The 20260-nt window shown below is 45.4% G+C and overlaps 1 protein-coding gene across 1 annotated transcript in view; it reads left to right on the top strand.

Moving 5' to 3' along the window:
- Positions 1–20260, top strand: part of KNL1 (kinetochore scaffold 1) — a 318489-nt gene that overhangs the window by 71262 nt on the left and 226967 nt on the right. The window contains exon 5 of the mRNA XM_073609599.1: positions 6903–6964. Coding sequence (XP_073465700.1) covers positions 6903–6964 — 62 coding nt within the window. The remainder of the gene's footprint in view (positions 1–6902; positions 6965–20260) is intronic.

The following is a 20260-nucleotide window of genomic DNA, read 5'->3' on the forward strand; positions in this document are numbered from 1 at the left end:
TCTCCCGCCAAAGCAGTCAGCATGGCATCTCAGACGGAGGACACTGATCCTGGCCTGAGGGAGCAGACCAACTTTGAGGCCCTCATGCAGGCTATTACCACCTGCCAAACTACCCTGACAGGGAAAATTGAATCCATGCAGCTTGATCCGCAGAGATATGGACTGTTTTCGCTCCAGATTGTCTGAAGCTGAAAGGAGAGTGGGGGAAGCGGAGGACACGCTGCAAGCACATGGAGTCTCGCTCTGCACGCTGCAGACCAAAATGAAGACCCTGGAAACACATGCAGAAGATGCCGAAAACAGGAACCGAAGGAACAACCTCCGGATAGTGGGATTGCCTGAGGGAGTAGAAGGTAAAGACCCCACAACGTTTACTGAACTGCTGCGGGCCCTCCTTCCTAATGCCCGATTTTCGGATTTCTTTGTAGTGGAGAGGGCACACAGAATGCCTGCCACCTGGGAGCTCCTCCACGTACTTTTATCCTAAAACTGAATTTCAGAGATCGTGATCTGGTCCTGAGGGAAGCGAGACAGATTGAGGTACTCCGCCATGAGGGAGCAAAGATTATGATCTTCCCTGACTATTCAGTCGATACACAAAAGATGCGAAGATCCTTTGATCAAATTAAGTTGGACCTACGTAATCGCAAGATTAAATACAGCATGCTGTTCCCTGCCCGATTGAGAGTCCAAGATGGGGAATCTGTGCGTTTTTTTTTTTTTTTTTACTTCTCCTGAAGAGGTATCCAGATGGCTGGAAACATTACCAAGAGGATGAACCTGCTGCTAATGTGATTACTCTTACTCTTCAAGTTACCCGGATCCTATGCTCAGCATAGGCCTCTTTCTACAGCTGACTTTCTGGCTTATGTCTTTTTTGAGTTTTCTTGTTTTCCATCAGCTCACCCATCCCCCTGAGACTGTCTAACCCCTGTCTCCTCACAAGAATAAGTGTGGTGCGTGTATACTGTGATTGCTCAGGGATTATATGCTAACTGTGATGGAATGAGCCCTCTGACCCTGTCAATACTCCTAACAGAGGTGCTTGAAGTTTCAGGTTTGCAACAAGTTCCAGTTTAAGAATGTTACCCCCAGGTCACTCTGGGAGACTCATTGATCTGCAGGGATCGTTTATCCTGATTCTTGTCTCATTGACTAGACTCTTTGAGCACAGACTTTTGTCACTCTGGTGCTCCACTGTTCGCGTGCCCCGTGGGCAGTTGCCACGATTGGTTATGGGGATCAGGCACCCCATAGTTTGGGTGGTGGGGGAGGGGGGTTTCGGAGTGACTGGTTCTACTCCAAGTTCTAGTTTTATTATTTTTTTTGTTTCTTTTCTTATTTTCTAGATCATTACGATTTGCTAGCTAAATGTAAGACATGTAATGTTGCTTTCTTGCCACTAGAAGGAGAAGTCTATCCAACAAAAGGTACATGGATGGTTACATCCCATTTTAGAAATACTGCTATACTGTACAAACTTTTTACAACTTTAAGGCTGTCAGATATTCCCCATGATGCCCAAATGACCCTACTTAAAGTCTTGTCCTGCAATGTGCGAGGCCTCAATTCCAAAATAAAACGTTCCTTGGTATTCAATTACGTTAAAAAGTACAACCCCCACATCTGCATATTGCAGGAGACGCTTTTAACTGGGAACAGGATGCTAGCTCTAAAGAAGCCCTGGGTGGGATCCTATTACCACTCTACCTATTCCACCTACTCCAGGGGAGTCAGCGTCCTGGTCCACAAATCTTTACCCTTCACCCTCCTAGATCTCCATTTGGATCCCAAGTGGAAGTATGTTGCTATTCATGCGATGTGTGACAGGATGGAACTAGTTGTAGTTGGACTGTATAACCCACCTCCGGCCTCCCTGGCTGTCTTCCATAAGTTGACTCCTATACTGGCGCAGTACCCTTCTGCAGCTGTGTTATTGGCTGGTGATTTTAATATGCCCCCTAATTCCAGTATGGATAAACTTTGCACTGATGTAACCCCTGATTCCCCGCTGTTAAGATGGGCGGATGAATATGGCCTCAGTGATATGTGGAGGTGGCGATAGCCCAAAGAAAGGCAATACACTTGTCACTCGGCCACTTGCGCCTCCTTCTCTAGAATAGACCTGTTCTACGTTAGCGGCTTCTTACACTCACGCACCCAGGAGGTAAAAGTCCTTCCATGTGGTCGCTCTGATCACGCTCCCCTTTTCCTACAACTTAATACAGACTCGCCGGTGGGCAGTAGTCTCTGGCGACTCTCTGGTTTCTGGATAACTGATGAGTGTGTAGCCCTTGAGGTTGCGGGAGAGATTGACTCTTACTGGATACAGAATTAGGGGAACAGCCCCTGCTCCAATGATTTGGGATGCCTATAAGGCATATACACAGGGACAATACTCTACAATAATTAGCAAGGTCAGGAAAAGCAATAGGCTCGCCAGGAGGAGGCAGAGGGTAGAGCCCAGAGTTTGGAGTCTAGCTATGTGGTTACCAGAGATGCGGGGACAGACGCTTCACCGTGAAATTTCGGTGATGAGAGCCACTGCGACTCGGAAACTATTGCTATCTCAGTCGCAGAGGATATTTGAACAAGGGGAGAGATTGGGCAGGCTGCTGGCGTGGCTGGCCAGGGAGCGTTCCACTGTGGCACACATTGCAAATATTAAAGATGACCAGGGACACATACAGTCAGACCCTGTCCAGATAAATGCTAGATTTGCACAATACTATGAAAGTTTATACATATCTAGGGTAAACTACACACTGGACTCGCTACAGGACTTCTTAGTTCAAATAGACTTCCCTACCTTATCGGAGGCTAACAATGCCAAACTAGATGCACCAATCACCCCTAAGGAAGTGCAACTGGCGATTTCATCACTCCAGCCTGCCAAAACCCCAGGCCCAGATAGTCTACTGGCCGAATTTTATAAAACTAACAGTGAAGCCCTAGCCCCACAGTTCCATGAGCTTTTGCTGACTATGCTGGAGAATCAATCTCTTCCCCCATCTATGTCGGAGGCTGTGATTGTGGTGATCCCTAAGCCACGAATGGACCCTGAGCTCTGTGAGTCATACAGACCTACTCAGTCCTTAATGTTGATGCTAAAATAATTACAAAAATATTGGCGAACCGTCTTTCGGTCATCCTTTCCCTGGTTCATGGAGACCAAACGGGCTTCATGCCAGGGAAAGGCACTGACATAAACCTGCGTCGGTTATATACGAATATATCTCATGCAGTGGCCACGGACTCCCCTGGGGTGGTGGCCTCCCTAGATGCCGAGAAGGCTTTAGACTCGGTCGAATGAGAATTCCTCTGGTGAGTTTTGGAGAAGTTTAATATCGGGCCCAAATTTATCTCATGGATAAAGCTAATGTATGCCAATCCCACTGCGGGAGTCAGAACCAATGGCACACTCTCACCCCCCTTTAGTTTGCACAGGGGAACCAGACAAGGTTGTCCACTGTCTCCGGGATTATTTGCCCTGGCTGTCGAACCCCTGGCCATCCTCATCTGGTCATCTGGGGCCACAAGGAGGATGGAGGTGGGCCCACTGAGGTAACAGAGCTCCCTCTATGCAGATGATGCCCTCCTCTATCTCCCCGATGCTTCAAATTCCCTGGAGGAGGCCCTGCGGGTTATTAACCTGTTTGGGTCCTTCTCCGGACCAATTGGACCAAATCCATACTCTTGCCATTGTCCCGGCAGCCCCTCCTCCCTCCTCCCCATATACCACTACAGTCGGTCTCTAAATTCAGATATTTGGGCATTGAAATACAGAAAGAGCCTTCCTGTTACCTAGCGGATAATGTTTACCCTATTCTACACGAACTCACGCAGATGCCTGACCTGGAAGTCCCTCCCATTTAATACCGGTAGGGAGGATTAACCTTCTCAAAATGACATTTCTTCCCAAGTTCCTCTATGTCTTTAGAAATATACTCCAGATCCCATCCCTACCTCCTTTTTTCAAAAACTAGACCAGGTGATCAACTCCTTTATTTGGGCAGGGCTGACCCCTAGGGTGGCTAAAACGGTGTTACAACTTCCCCTCTCCGCAGGCGGCTTGGCACTGCCGTGCTTTAAACAGTATTACTGGGCAGTGGTGCTGGTAACAGTACGCTGGTGGTTCACCCAGTCGCGAAATAACCCGGCAGTTAACCTGGAGGCCGCCATCCTGGGGTCGTACTCGGCACTGAGTAACCTAGTGTTCAGGGGCCCAAGAGCATAGGCCGCAATGACAGTCTCCATGCGCACGACGGTCAAGGTTTGGGAACAACTGACTGCTAAACTCAACCCACCTAACACATTCTCCCCCTATACGCCACTGTGGGGAAACCCTAGGTTACCACATCTATTATCTATCCCAGACCCAGCTATCTGGGCTAGATATGATATTAAAATTTTACAACATATCATGCCAGCAGGCACGCTCCTCTCATATGATGAACTAAAACACACTTTCCAACTCCCAGCGAAGATGTTTTTTTCGCTATCTACAATGGCGTCATGCCGTACAAGCCACAGGGCATATTGTACACCCCAGAGGCTTGCTAGGATATACCCCACCCAATCTGACAAATGTCCAAAATGCAATACTGAAGTGGGAACATTCTACCATGTGGTGTGGTCTTGTCCTCTTATCCAACAATTCTGGAGGGAAGTGGTGCAATCTATCAACTCGATTGGGAATCTGACCATAGGACTTGACCCCCGTGTCCTCTTACTCAGTGTCTGTGACAGTATCCCCACAAACACTTACAAAAGGTTACTGATTTTCTATGCCTCGTTCTATGCCAGGAAGGCCATCCTAACTAAATGGAAGCAGCCGTAGCCCCCGACTGTCGGGCAGTGGAAAAAGCTTCTTGATTCTACCCTTCCGTTTTATAAACTTACGTATATGAGTCGTAAATGCCCTAAAAAGTTTGAGAAGATCTGGGGTGTCTGGGCTGACAACTAAAATCCTGATTATAATAAGAGAGGACCCCTACCCCATTTTTACACAAGAAAGCAATACTGAGGCTATGTACTGAGAAATACATGTAAATAACATGCTGGCTACTATGTCTTACACTTTGTTATGATAACTGCTGTTTTGTCATCTGTTTGATTTTATTTTCCCCCTTTTTTTTTTTTTGTTTATTAATTGTATTATGTACTGAAACTTTCTCCGGTGGAGATTAATAAAAACTTTTCTGTTAAAAAAAAAAAAAAATCAGCGGGCGGCGAGAGAACAACTACTAGTAGCAAGTCTCAAGCTTGCGTTTTAACATGGCTCCTCCACTGTTGGATTAGAGGTGTCGACCTATTTGGGGGGGTGACTGGGTCTAGCTGTGAAGAAACGCCCCTGATCCAGCCCATCCATTGGATCTGAAATATTGGGGTCCACGATGGGGGGGCGGCTGGGGGTGTGTAAGGTATTGTGCTATATCTCTTCCGTTCTTGCTGGCTTTTGTTGATTTAGCTGTCTTCTTGGGGTACATGTCGTATGATTTTTGGGTGGGTATGGATCGTAATGGGCTTAGCTGGCCGGGGATGGGAGCTCAGTAAAAATGTGTCCTCACACAGCCATCTCCAGGTCACGCCCCCTGGTATTTTCTTTTACCTTCAATGATCATCTTAAACAGGAAAAATTAGAGGGTGAATCTCCCTAATGGGGCAAAAACAATTTCGGCCTTTTAGTTACACTTTAACTACCCCCTACTTATCTCAAAAATAATTGAAGACCTGGAGGGCATTGCTGATTCTCATTCTTCGGAAGAGGTTTATGAAAAAAAAAAAAGTTAACGTCTCTCTTTTTTTTACCTGCTAGCTCTATGCTGTCCAAACCATGCCTCTTCTCTTGCACCACAAAGATGTTGGTCAGCTACAGAAAGCGGTATCCTGGTTTATATGGCAAGGCAAAGGCTTGCGCATTGCTTTTTTCAAAGTATATCTTCCGAAGAGCTAAGGAGGCATACATCTTCCCAATATCAGTCTATAACCTTGCTTTTACAATCTATCATCTAACATAATCTGCCTGTGGTTCCTTCCAGGAATTCTTCATTCCAAACTTTCATCTCTATCCTCTGACCTAGGCGAGAATGTTCTGCTTGGGGACATTATTGCCTGGTGGGAGGTCTGTAAGGCTATGGGACTTTCACCATATATATAGTGCCTTATAAAAGTATTCATACCCCTCTACCTTCTTGCTTTCTTTTCGTCTTCTTGCTTTCTTTTCGTCTTCTTTCTTTCTTTTCGTCTGTCTTTCTTTCTGTCTTTCTTTCTGTCTTTCTTTCTTTCTGTCTTTCTTTCTGTCTTTCTTTCTTTCTGTCTTTCTTTCTGTCTTTCTTTCTGTCTTTCTTTCCATCGTCCAATGTAGTGCCAGGGAGGGGGCGAGCGCAGCTCACTGCGGATCCTGACAATGTCAGGTTCCTTCCAGAGCCTGAAGTAGCTGGTTCTGCCTCGTCAGCTTATAGCGGGCAATAGCCCACTATTAGCTGATGCTGGGTCACAGGAGAGCAAAAGTAAGTGCACTCCTGTGACCCACAAGAAAAGTATGCTCCATAACTTCTTGGGTTTAGTTGGATTGTGTGACACCCCATGTTCCCCAGCCTTATAAAATTTTGGGGGAATTTCCTATTTTTGTATACAAGTTTCCTATTGGGTAAAATTTTTGGGTGGTACCCACCTAGAGCGTGTCAAGGGGTTCAGTAGAATTTATTGTATAGGCAATTAGTTATTTAGCTAAAAACGAGCATTCTCTTTTCAAGCAGCGTGTGAGTGTAGCCTTCAATATTTAAAAAATGTCAAAGCATGTAGGGTGCAGAAGTTTTCCTTTTAATCAATAAAGTGTGTGTGGTGTGTTTTTTTTTTTTTTTTTTTTTTTTTATTTATTTATTTATTTATTGTTACAGGAGTCGACCATTGAAAAGCGGAGAAAAAGCTCTCGGCGAGTGAGTTTTGCAGAGACAATAAGGTAATGCCAGACATGTGTGCAAATGTGCCATCATTAAGGCTACTTTCTGCTGCTAGCATTAGTAAATAGGAAGGTGTGGGTTTTTTTTTTTTTTGTTTGTTTGTTTGTTTTTTCAACTACTTCTGGCTTCCAGGCCTAGACAAAATGATGGAGAGGAGGAGGGATTTTTAAAGCGAAGCATGCCCTCCTGCCTATATGTCTGTGAGATAAAGGCAGGTGGATTCAAAGAAGTAAACGCTACATGAATCATTTGCTCCTAGTCAAGATGTTTGTGGCCAGAAATGGTAGGGGGATGTTTTTCAAAGTGGTTCCTCAACAACCTAATACGTGGAGACATGAATAGTTGCGGTGAGTTTACTCTTGAATTTTAAAAAATAAATTTAAAGGGGTTACTAAATGTTAGAATATTATTCCAAATTCATAATTCGGCACTTATAGGTGTTATATTATATTCATGGCAAGCTTGCAAAACATATTTGGTTTTATGATTAATCATAATAAATAGAGTATGTGTGAATGACCTTGATCAATTGATTTGACATGATTCTTCATCTAAAGCTGAGCATTGCTGGATTTTTCTGGTGTAGCCAATTTGAGTATGACATATAAGGTATCTTGGTGTAGAATGTCATGAGAAGACAAAAATAGACACGTGTCCACGTAGCTAAAGGAATATACATTGTGGATTATATCCTGTTAAGTTAGTTTGTAGTTCCAGTCATATTAATAAGTACTAGTATATAGTTATTTAATGTAAAGTTGGTAAAATGTGTTCCTATTATGTAGATGTGTGGTTATATGACATTACATGATCAGCCCATTATTTCAAGTATGGAGTGTTACATGTGGGCTTGTCGATCCTATGTCATATATGACTCTGAGTTAGAATCTTTTCTTGGATAGCATATTGCTGAAGTTAGCAGAAATGAATATGTGCCATACAAGGTTCTAAGTTGGTGTGAGGTTATGACGTTCACACGTACACATGTAACATATAAAGCCAATGCTTCCATATTGAAGGGCACACAGACAGACACACACACATACAGCAACTAGGATAGATGACACTGACATGTTCACAAGACACTTTGATAAGTTGGGACAGCTGTCAATTCTGCCAGAAGACTGAGAACGTCATTTCCTGCTCCTACTTGGATGACACACAAGACAGCATGGAGACAGACAGCAGCCATGAAGCACACATGCTTTCATAAGCTTATTACAGCTTTATAACTTTTTATTCTATTTCATATATTTTTACCCACACTGAACTGAACTATTATATTTTTTACGTTGTATTTATGATGCCAGTTGTGTGACAATAAACTCACTTTGTTTTAAGTCAGTTTGACTATCAATGCTATTCATCCGGAAGCGCCTCTGAGATACAAGAATATTAGATAATAATAATATTCTTCACTAAACTTTTTTTTTTTTTTTTTTTTTTTTTAATTTTATTATTATTATTATTTATTATTATTAAAATGCTGAACATGTTATTCACTTACTCTGTGCAATGGTCTTGCAGTCCCAAACCGCTTCTTCTGGGGTCCTCTGCCAGTGATCTTGACTCATCCTCTTCTCCATGTGCCCCCATAGCAAACCGCTGTGTGCATCTATGCAGCCACACTTCACAGAAGCACACAGCATGGCTTGCCCCCCCCCCCCCACTTCCTCCTTATAGCATTTGATTGACAGCAGAAGGGGCCAATGGCTCCCTCTGCTGCCAGAGTCATTGTGTGAGGAGAAGAGATCCAGTCGTGCACAGCTCTGGATAGATTGAGGGCTCAGGTAAGTATTTAGGGAGGTGGGGGAGGACTGCAAGCTCTAAAACCTCTTTTACATTAAAGTGTGTGTGGTGTTTTTTTTTTTTTTTTTCCCCTCCCCCTTCATGCATACTAAGCTTAAGCTCAATCCAGTGACAAGCACGAGGCTTTCCACGGCTTCTCCCTCACTGGCTGTGATGCAGGAGCCATTGGCTCCCAATGCTGTCAATCCAAGCCAGTGAGGAGAGAGTGGCTGAGCTGGGCTCTCTGTGTCTGTCTTATGGACAATCACTCATGAGTGCCCACATAGCAAGCAGTAAAAAGTTTAAAACCAGTAAATATGATAAACTTTCCTATCCATATACTAATGCTAGCAGCATAAGGATTAAAAATAGTCAAATATTTGAGTGAAGTTCCACTTTAACATGTGCTGTTTATAGCCAAGGGAAGAATTAAACCTGTCAGGTTATTTTATGCTGAATCTCTGTCCTGCTAGGGGGTTTCCCATCCCTTCCTGTCTTGGTGGTACAACAGACAGTGAAATGACAACTCAGCCAAACAACGTTCCTCATTGATTTTAAAATGTTGAGTGTATAGAGCTGTACACATGCTTGCATTGCAGCAGGATAAAAATAATTCTGCTTGCAGTTGGGCAGGGGTTGAAGCTTTGAACCGCCTCCATGACTTCTAGGGTTGCCACCTCATTCCACATATGATGTACACATGTTCTGGGGCTAATTTATTGCAGATGCGGCACCAAGTGACTTTAATTACCACCTGTATCAGCCACAGAACCTATGTAACGAATGTGTTTGGGTTTAAAGGGACGAGGAGGCAACCCTAAGTGTAGCCTGTATTAAACACACTATAAATGTACCTGGTAGTGTTTTACAGCTCATTCAAGATGCAGCTGTGGATTGTAAAGCATGCTCAGGAGGATTAAAAAAAAAGCCCAGCACAAAGGGCCCGTGAGGAGCATTACGTGATGCGTCCGTGCACGTTAAAGGCAGCGTTACAATTCAGCGCCTGTGTAAACTTGGCTTTAGGCCTTGTTCACACGCAGCGCAATAAAAACAGGTGATCGAACAGCAGGTTACTGCCCCCCCCCCCCCCCCAAAAAAAAAGAGAACATTCAGCCTCTCGGGGTGTTGTACATACAGAGACACCAAAATGATATCCCATGTCATGGTTGTGGGGCAGAGTACCGCTGCCAAATGCGACTAATTCAAGTGACTGGACCATGCCACAGTCCTAACACACAGTATTTACATAGAAATTCCCATTTGGTTTTAAAAAAAATAAATAAAAACATTGAGGAGGTGGCAGTATGTCCTCCTGAATGCCTGACATTCCCCTGCTCTACCACCCTCTGAAAAGTTTCACCATGCAAGGGTGTCGGCTGAACATTTGTCATTGAAATTCTCCCCCACCTCCTGCTGTTTTGAAATGGCAATTGAGTAACAAACATTTTTAGTTACATTTTAAGTACAGTACATTGTAAAAGTGACCGTACATAGTTTACTTTTTATGTGTGATTTTGTTTAATATGCACACGTTGCGGCCCTGTTGGTAGTATTGGCATCAGATCAGTGTGAGTTAGAAATAAATTGTTTGCTGTATGGTGGCTATTTAGAATTTAATTTGCCTAACCTTCACACTGACCCAGTAGTTTTAATACTGAGTCACAAACACACAACAATTATGGCACTCTTGAAATAAGCCGATTTTAAACTTTAAAAGTATTAGAGCAGCTCCAGTATGCGTCAGTTTCCTTTTTTTAATATGTATTTACATTTTGTACTAGTAGTGACTGCAAATAGCTTCTGTGTAGCATAGAATTTAACTTGTACTTTTTCAATTTTTGTCTATGGGAAGATAATTTGAAGAGCAAAACTAATAGAAGCCATCGGTATGAATGTAAATGATGCAGACCAAATTGTGTGCTAATGAGATGCTGCTCCTATTAGGAGTTTTGGACACTGCCAAAACTTTTTCTTATCGTACATCACGGGACACAGAGCCATAGTAGTTACTATGTGGGTTGTAGGCCACCTTCAGGTGATGGACACTGGAACGCCCTAAGACAAAATGTGCACTTCCTATATAACCCCTCCCACTACTGGGAGTACCTCCGTTTTTTTGCCAGTGTCTAAAGTGTTGGTCACGAGTAAAGATATGCTGTGCTGAGCTCCACTGGAGCAATCCTTGCTTGGGCTAGCCATGCAGACCGGATCCATTCAAAGTGTGTTTTTGGCCGATTTAAATGGTACCCGGGCCTCGCATTCGAAAAAACGAGGTCTTGCCTGAAAAAAGGCTTCTCTTTTTAGAGAGCTGGAAGCCGGGATCCAGTACATTTTTGGTAGTAAGGCCATAAAGTTTTACTGGCGGAGGTGCTATTACAGGTCCAGAATAGTGGGTTTCCTCGAGGATCCCCAGCTCCTGAAGGTTTAACGGAACCCACCGTGAAGGGTGAAGATTGGGTCTGTTGGTTTACCACAGAAAACCCTGCGACTGGAAAGGTAAGTGGAGTTTTCAAAGAAATTTTTTGAATTTTCTTATGAATGTTTCCTTTAAGATCAGTTAATGTCATGCCTATGTGTCACCACTGGGGGCTGTATTGACCACTCACCGCCTCACGCTGAGAGAGCACGCTGTGTCAGGAGAGCTGAGATGCTTCTTCCTCCAGGCAGACAACAGAACCTCCGTAAGCTTGAAGGGGGGGGGGGGGGGGTTCTTCTCCCCACCAATCGCCCCCCTGTGCTGATTGTCTTCACCTCTTCTTCATGGGGGAAGAAGCGCTTTAGGTTTTCTTTTGAGAAAAAAAAAAACTGGCACGATCAGCCTGGCGGCTTACAGACGTCGCCCCCACCCACGCCATGCTGCTTCATCCTATGAGTCCCAGAGGACCTGTAGCCTGCCTCTCGCATGGGAAAAGGCTTCCTTTTAAAAAAGAGGGAAGAGCTGTAGGCAACGCGGAGGGTGAGGCTTAGCGGCATTGGCGTCCTCTGACGTCCAACACAAAGAGGCAAGGTTTTAAAAGCACCATTAGTGCTGTTGCAGGCTGGAGGGACACAGGCACAAAGGTGGCGTTAAGAGGTTTGGTTGGTGACACAGGCATTTCCTTTGACACATTTTACTGCTACATTAGACTGAGCATTGATAGCAGCAACTGTGCTGGACTATCGCTCAAGCAGTGTATGCATTCCTTCTGGTAGTACCTCTGCTTTGCGGATCAGGCTATGAGCGGAAGGGGGATAAGCAACACCTCAAATGGTTCTAGAGGGTCTGTTGTTGCACGACAGCCTAGATCCATCTCTATAAAAAGATGGCATCCTCCTCTGAGAGTGATGTGGCGGGTCAGTGAGCCATTAGGGGGCGCTGGTGTTGCAGCAGCTCTTGACACTGCAGCCCCTGTATATATCACGAAGGAGGTTTTTTTCTTCTACCATTTTAAGTTTGGAGCAAAAGATTGATGTGTTAATCGCTTCACAAAGTGGGCCCAAGCGTAGCAGATCTCCGTCCACTGCTCAGGACCCTCATGCTGAGGAACAAGGGGTGAGAGATAATGAAATTCTCTCAGAAGATCAGGAAGAGGCTAATGACGCCTCTTCCGAAGATCCTAATATGGACGGATCGGCTTTGCAGGAGAGACTGTTGGTACACTCACTAAATTGGTCCGCTCGACTTTTTTACTGCCTATAACTCTGTCAGTCGATGTGCCCACCTCTAGTTTGGGATCATTAAAGCCTCCTCAATCTGTTGATGCTTTTCCTATCCATTCAGGGCTAAAGAAGCTTATGTATTCTGAGTGGGAGCACCCAGATACAGTTTTTTCCTCCTAAAAAGTTTTCTATACTTTATCCTATGGAGGAGAAATTCTAAAAGAAATGGGGGATTCCAGCAATTGACACTGCTATATCCTCTGTAAACAAGAACCTGACTTGTATTCCTGATCAGCAGGCCCAGGAGTTGGCCGGTATATTAGAAGCATTGTGTTCTACAGTAAACGCTATGAAAGATTCTATTCTCCAAGCCTCATGGCTCATGCTAGGGCTGGTGCATGTGCGTAGAATCCTATGGTTGAAAAATTGGTCAGCCGAAGCACCATGTAAAAAGCTCTTGGCCAGTTTCCCATTTCATGGTGAACAGTTATTTGGAGACGATCTGGATAAGTATATCCAAAGAATTTCTAATGAGAAGTTCTCTTTTACCAGCTTAGACATTTAAGCGTTTTTCCTTTTTAAACGTGCATCTTCTCCAGTGCTAGGGGCATCAGCCTCCAGGCAGTCTCGACGGCCTCCACTGTCAGGTTCAGGAGGAATACCTCAGGGGCAGTCCCAGAGCCAAAAGAGGACCTGGGGCAGAAAACCCGCGAAGCAATATATCTAAAGCTCGCTCGAGTGGGGGGAAGGCTTCTACACTTTTCAAAGATCTGGCAGGAACAATGTCAAGACAGATGGGTGGCTTCCTCAATTTCTCTAGGTTACAAACTAGATTTCTGAGAATTCCTGTTTCCTCATTTTCTCAGATTAAACATTCCCAGAGACCCAGAGAAAAGGAAGTCTCTCTTTCTGGCTTTGGATCATCTCTTGTCTCAAAAGGTAATATCAGTGGTTCCCACAGACGGGCAGGGTCGGGGTTTTATTCAAACTTCTTCACGGTACCAAAACCAAACGGGGAGGTCAGACCCATTTTAGAGCTCAAGGATCTAAACCGGTACTTGAATATCCGTTCCTTCCGCTTGGAGTCAATCCAATCAGTTGTCTCCATCCTACAAGGAGGAGAATTTCTGGCATCAATCGACATCAAGGATGCTGCTTATCTCCATGTGCCAATTTTCCCCGCTCACCAGAAATTTCTGTGCTACGAGGTAGAAAATCGTCATTTTCAGTTTGTAGCTCTTGGTAGTTCAGTCAGTAACCCTCCTAAACCAAAGTTTAGTCACAGCCATGAGTTGCCTAGAATTCCTAGGCTGGAGTCTCAACCTAGAGAAATCCTCCTTAAAACCATCAAGGAGATTGCAGTACTTGGGGCTGATCATAGATACAGTTCAGAAGAGGGTGTTCTTACCCCAGGAAAGGATCAGTTCCATAAGGGAACTCATTTGGCTTGTCAAAACAAAAGTCCTTCTATTTGGCTTTGCATAAAGTTTTAGGAAAGATGGTGGCTTCTTTCGAGGCAGTTCCTTATGCGCAGTTTCATTCAAGACTGCTGCAAAACAATATCCTGTCAACTTTGAACAAGAAGATCCAGGCTTTGGAATTTCCAATGCCCTTATCCCCCCCAGAGCCTCAATTGGTGGTTGATAGCCAGGAATCTTCAACAGGGCAAATCCTTTCTACCAGTATCCTGGAGGGTGGTAACGATGGATGCCGGCCTTCTAGGCTGGGGAGCAGTCCTGGAAGAAGCATCTGTCCAAGGGAAGTGGTCCAAATCAGCGAGGAGCTTGCCCATCAATATTCTAGAAATTCTGGCAGTACGTCTGGCCCTAGAGGCCTGGATGCTCAGATTATGGAATTGTCCTGTCAGGATCCAATCAAACAATGCCACGGCTGTGGCCTACATCAATCACCAAGGGGGAACGAGAAGTCGTGCAGCCCAAAGAGAGGTGAGTCATGTTCTATCTTGGGCAGAAAACATTCCTTGCCTATCGGCGATTTTTTCATTCCAGGGATATTAAATTGGCAGGCGGACTTCTTGAGTCGCCAACAATTGTTTCCGGGAGAATGGTCCCTTCACTCTGAGAACTTTCTGTCGATATGTCACAAATGGGGTGTTCTGGACGTGGATCTGTTTGCGTCCAGATTCAACAACAAGGTTGACAACTTTGTGTCAAGGAGAAGGGATCCGCTGGCATGCGGAGAATTGAGTCCCACATTCTAAAAGATCGTGGGTTGACAGCTTCAGTAGTTTCTACCTTGGTTAATGCTAGGAAACCGGCCTCCAGGGTCATAAACTGTGGAGTCTGGAAGGCGTATGTCTCCTTTTGTGAATCCAGGGGTTGGTACCCAAGGAAATATGTCATAGGTAGGATCTTTGAATTCCTATAGATGGGATTGGAGATGAAGCTGGCCCTGGGTTCTCTCAAAGGCCAGGTTTGAGCCTTAACAGTACTTTTTCAATGACCTCTTGCTTCTCACTCTCTGGTTCGTAACTTTTATTAAGGGGGTAACACAGATTAATCCTCCAGTCAGGACACCCCTAAATCCCTGGGCTTTGAATTTTAGTCCTGTCAGATTTACAAAAACAGCCTTTTGAGCCTATACGGGATATTCCCTTGGTCCTCTTGACGAGGAAAATAATTTTTTTTTTTTGGTTGCCATATCCTCTGCTAGAAGAGTATCGGAGTTGGCAGGTCTTTCTTGTAAAGAGCCATATTTGATTATTCATAAGGATAAGGTGGTATTGCGGCCTCATCCTAGATTCCTACCGAAGGTAGTGATGGGTTTTCATTTAAACCAGGATATTGTTCTACCTTCTTTTTTTTCCAGAATCTTGGTCTGTGGAAGAGAGGTCACTACATTCTCTTGATGTAGTGAGAGCGGTCAAGGTCTATTTAAAGGTGACCGCTCAGATTCGCAAAACAGATGTTATGTTTGTATTGCCAGACGGTCCTAAAAGAGGACAGGCAGCATCAAAATCTACTATTTCCAAATGGATTTGTCAAGTGATTGTTCAGGCTTATGGTTTAAAGAGGAAAATTCCTCCTTTTCATGTTGAAGCGCACTCCACCAGGGCTGTTAGTGCTTCTTGGGCAGTACATCGTCACCAGGTCTCCATGGCTCACATCTGCAAGGTCTTCAGTCCATACATTTACCAGATTCTACCAAATTGATGTAAAAGGTCATGAGGATATCGCCTTTTGGGCGTGTACTGCAGGCTGCGGTATGACTCCTCTTGTCTCTTGGTGCCCTACTTTTTGTTGTGTTTCCCTTTCTTCAGTTGCCATTGCTATGGGACATCCCACATAGTAACTACTATGGCTCTGTGTCCCGTGATGTACGATAAGTAAACCGGATTTTCATTAGGGTTGTCCCGATACCACTTTTTTAGGACCGGGTACAAGTACCGATACTTTTTTTTTTTTTCTAAGTACCCGCCGATACCGATTTACCAATACACTTTTTTTTTTTTTTTTTTTTTTTTTTTAATCAGCCCTGTTGAGGGGCTTTGAGATATCAGGGTTCTTAACAAACCCCTGATATCTCCCCCTTGAGACAGAGAAAGAGACCGAGGATAGAGATTCCCCAGTCCCTTTCTCTGCAGCCTCAGCTACACTGAGAATGAATGGAGAGAAGACAGCGGCTCCTCTCCATTTATAAACTAAGACATTGTAATCACAGGAGGTTACAATGTTTCAGTTATGTGAATGGACAGAGTCAGCTGACTCTGTCCATTCACAAAAGGAGGAGGGGGACAGCGGAACTGAGGGGGGACAGGAAGAGAGAGGGACAGCAGAACAGGTGGGACAGAGGAAGAGAGACACCAGAACGTAGGGGGACAGCGGAACGGAGGGGGCATGGAGGATGCGGGGACAGTCAGCAATGATCGCGTGTGGGGGAGTTACAGGCACCAATCACCGCTGTATGTCACTAAAGCAGCTGAAAGCCGTGGGGGGGGGAGAAGCTTGTAACTCCCCCACGCGCCGATCACTGCTGACTCTCAAGGTATCAGGGAAAGCTTCGGGAGCATTTTGCCCGAGTACAAGTACTTGGGCAAATGCTCGGTATCAGTGCCGATACCAATACTAGTATCGGTATTGGGACAACCCTAATTTTTAGAACGGCTTACCTGTAAAATCCTTTTCTTTGAAGTACATCACGGGACACAGGTCCCTCCCTTCTTTGGTATACATGAGTATTACTTGGCTACAAAACTGAGGTACTCCCAGTAGTGGGAGCGGCTATATAGGGAGTGCACTTTTTTATCTTGGGGCGTGCCAGTGTCATCACCTGAAGGTGGCCTATAACCCACATAGTAACTACTATGGCTCTGTGTCCCGTGATGTACGATAAGAAAACCGTTTTACAGGTAATGCAAAGCCAAGATGGAGGGGGGGGGGATTGGGAAAAAGCCCTATGCAGTACTTGCATTACTTATTTGGTCAAAGAGGAATCTGCTTCCATTTGTGATGACTCGGTTGCCTCAGTAAAGAAGGAACTATATGCCACGATTTATACATTCCGTTACTCTTTAGTTGGTCCGTCGGCTAGTCAGCCCTCCACATTGGAGTCTTCCCAGGGTTCACTTCCTTTCCCGATGTTAGAGACTCTGTCTGAAGGTCCTTCTACCAGGGAAAAATAATCCCCCCCACTTTCCATTGATAAATCGGAAGAGAAGGAGGGTGAAGGGGCTGAAGTGGCCCCCTCCAAGTTTACGCTATCCCTAGAAGAAGTTGATGGGCTTCATGGGGCCATACGTGTTACCCTTGGCCTAAGTGAAGAAAAAAAGGAACTAACCCTGCACGACCGCATGTATGCGGGGCTAAGTGAGCCTAAAGTTAGGACTTTTCCGGTTTATTCTGTCATTTCAGGCGCCATAAAAGAATAGCTGGAACTAGAGTAAAAAAACATTTCTCCAGAGCCCACAAGAGATGCTTTCCGTTTGAGGAAGACCCCTCTGCTGTTTGGAACAAGGTCCCCAGGTTAGATGCTGCCTTCTCCCAGGTCTCTAGATCCACCGACCTGGCCTTTGAAGACATGGGGGTCCTAAGGGATCCAATGGATAAGCGCATGGATCTCTTGTTCAAGAGATCTTTGCAGTCGGTTATGAGCAATTTTAAAGCCAACCATGTCCACGACATGCGTAGCCAGGAACCTGGAATATTGTGTTAACCAGCTAAAGGCTCATATAGTAGCAGATTCGCCCAAACAGGAAATTTTGGATTCTTTCTCTACCTTGTCCTCTGCGGTAGCCTATATAGCGGATGCTTCAGCCAAAGCAATTAGAATGTTGGCTAGATCAGCAGCCCTAACAAATTCGGCAAGAAGAGCATTATGGCTGAAGACTTGGCCAGGTGATGCGGCATCAAAGAATAAACTGTGGGATTCCCTTTTCGGGTGACCTTCTCTTGGGTCCTGAGCTGGATACTATTTTAGACAGGACTGCTGATAAGTCCTTCCCAATAAAGAAGCAACCCCCGAATTGCTTTTTTCGACCTCAAAGAGCTCAGGAGCAGGACAACAAGTCCCAGGCGAGGAGGAAGAATTGGTCTGCACAAAATGCTAAAAGCAAGCTGAAAAAATCCCTATGACTCGACCCTGCGGGTAAGCGCAAGGCTGCAAAGTTTCCTTCCGCAGTGGTCAGCCATAACATCAAATCAATTTTTATACTGACCACTTTCTCAGGGCTACACAATAGTTTACGGCATTTCCCCCAGTAAGATTTCTTGCGACGAATACTGCAAAGGTTCCAGTAAAAGCCCTGGCCATAAAGTCCTCATTAACCACTTGCCGACCGCCTCACGCAGATATACTGCGGCAGAATGGCACGGGCAAGCAAAGTAAAGTATGGGTACGTCACTTGCCTCCTGCGGGCGGGGGGTCCGATCAGACCCCCCCCCGTTGCCCGAGGCAGTCGGCGTCTGTCCCCGAGCGATCAGAGATGAGGGGGGGCATCCATTCGTGGCCACCCCCTCACGATCGCTCCCAGCCAATGACATTCTTCCTCTGCTGCTGTAATGTAAACAGTGGCAGAGGAAGTGATGTCATCTCTCCTCGAGCCGGTCTTTTCGTTCCGGCGCAGAGGAGAGAAGACATCAAGTAAGTTTGCACCAACACTACACTAACAGTAGAACACTCTAGGCACACATTTCACCCCCCGATCACCCCCGTACCCCCTGTCACAGTGACACCAATAGCAATTTTTTTTTTTCTTCTGGTTATTACATTGGTGTTAGTTTGTGACAGTTATAAGTGGTAGGGCAGTTAGTGGTAGCCCCCTTTAGGTCTAGGATACCCCCCTAATAAAGTTTAACCCCTTGATCACCCCCCCCCCCCGTCGCCAGTGTCACTAAGCGATAGTTTTTCTGATTGCTGTATTAGTGTCACAGGTGGCGCTAGTTAGGGAGGTAAGTATATAGATTCGCCGTCAGTGTTTTATAGCGACAGGGACCCCCATATACTACCTAATAAAAGTTTTAACCCCCTGATTGCCCCCTAGTTAACCCTTTCACCAGTGATCACCGTATAACTGTTACAGGTGACGCTGGGTAGTTTGTTTATTATAGTTTCAGGGCACCCGCCGTTTATTACCTTATAATGGTTTTAACCCCCTAATCGCCCAGCGGTGATATAAGTTAAGTTTTAGGGTCAGATAAGGTCTGCGTCGCCCCAGGCAGTGTCAGGTTAGCGCCAGTACCGATAACACCCACGCACGCAGCATACACCTCCCTTAGTGGTATAGTATCTGAACGGATCAATATCTGATCAGATCTATACTAGCATCTCCAGCAGTTTAGGGTTCCCAAAAACGCAGTGTTAGCGGGATCAGCCCAGATACCTGCTAGCACCTGCGTTTTTGCCCCTCGGCCCAGCCCACCCAAGTGCAGTATCGATCGATCACTGTCACTTACAAAACACTAAACACACATAACTGCAGCGTTCGCAGAGTCAGGCCTGATCCCTGCGATTGCTAACAGTTTTTGTTGGTAGCGTTTTGATACAGTTGCTAACAGTCAGCTTTTTTGCCTGTGAGTCTTACTAGTGTACCACTAAATTTGGAGCCCAAAATGGCAAATCGAAGGTACATTAGTGAAGAGGCCTACACGTTTCTGAGCATGACAGATAGTGAAGAGGAAGTCGCTCATCTGTCAGATTCCGGCTCAGAATACGATCCTGTAGAGGACAGTGGCTCCATGACAGCTCTGACGACGGAGTTGTGGTCCCTGCCAAGGTCAGGCGTACCAGACCCCAATCTTTTTCTGCTGTTGAGGTGCAAGAATCGCAGGTCCCTCGTATGGAGCAGAGCAGTACTAGCGCCGCTATTCCTTCTGGTGAACTGGCAAGCACCAGCGGCCTAGTACACCCTGGTAGTACATCCAGCACTGCAGTAACACTTGGTGACGTGGCGAGTCCCATAAGTGCAGTTCAAGCTGGCGAGGTGGCAAGCACAAGTAGTGTCCCACTGCCACCAAGAAGACGAACACAGGCCCATCGTGCCCATAGTGCCCTTCCTGCTGCATTTGCCAATCCTAATTGGGAACCCACCACTTCTGCAGCACCCGTACTTCCCCCATTCACTGGCCAACCCGGCATTCAGGTGGTAACAGTTGATTTTACGTCACTTGATTTTTATTCGCTGTTTTTCACCGAAGATCTCTATAGATCTATTGTGGACCAAAGCAATTTGTACACTGGTCAACACATCGCCACTATTCCCCAGTCCTCCCTTGCCAGAGATTGGAAACCAATTACGGTTTCCAAATTTAAGATCTTTCTGGGCCTTTCCCTCAACATGGGCATAACTAAAAAGAGAGTGCGTTGCGGTCATATTGGTCCACTGACCCAATTCACCATATGCCCTTGTTCTC

Source organism: Aquarana catesbeiana, linkage group LG13 (genome assembly GCF_042186555.1).
Source record: "Aquarana catesbeiana isolate 2022-GZ linkage group LG13, ASM4218655v1, whole genome shotgun sequence".
Lineage (NCBI taxonomy): Eukaryota > Metazoa > Chordata > Amphibia > Anura > Ranidae > Aquarana > Aquarana catesbeiana.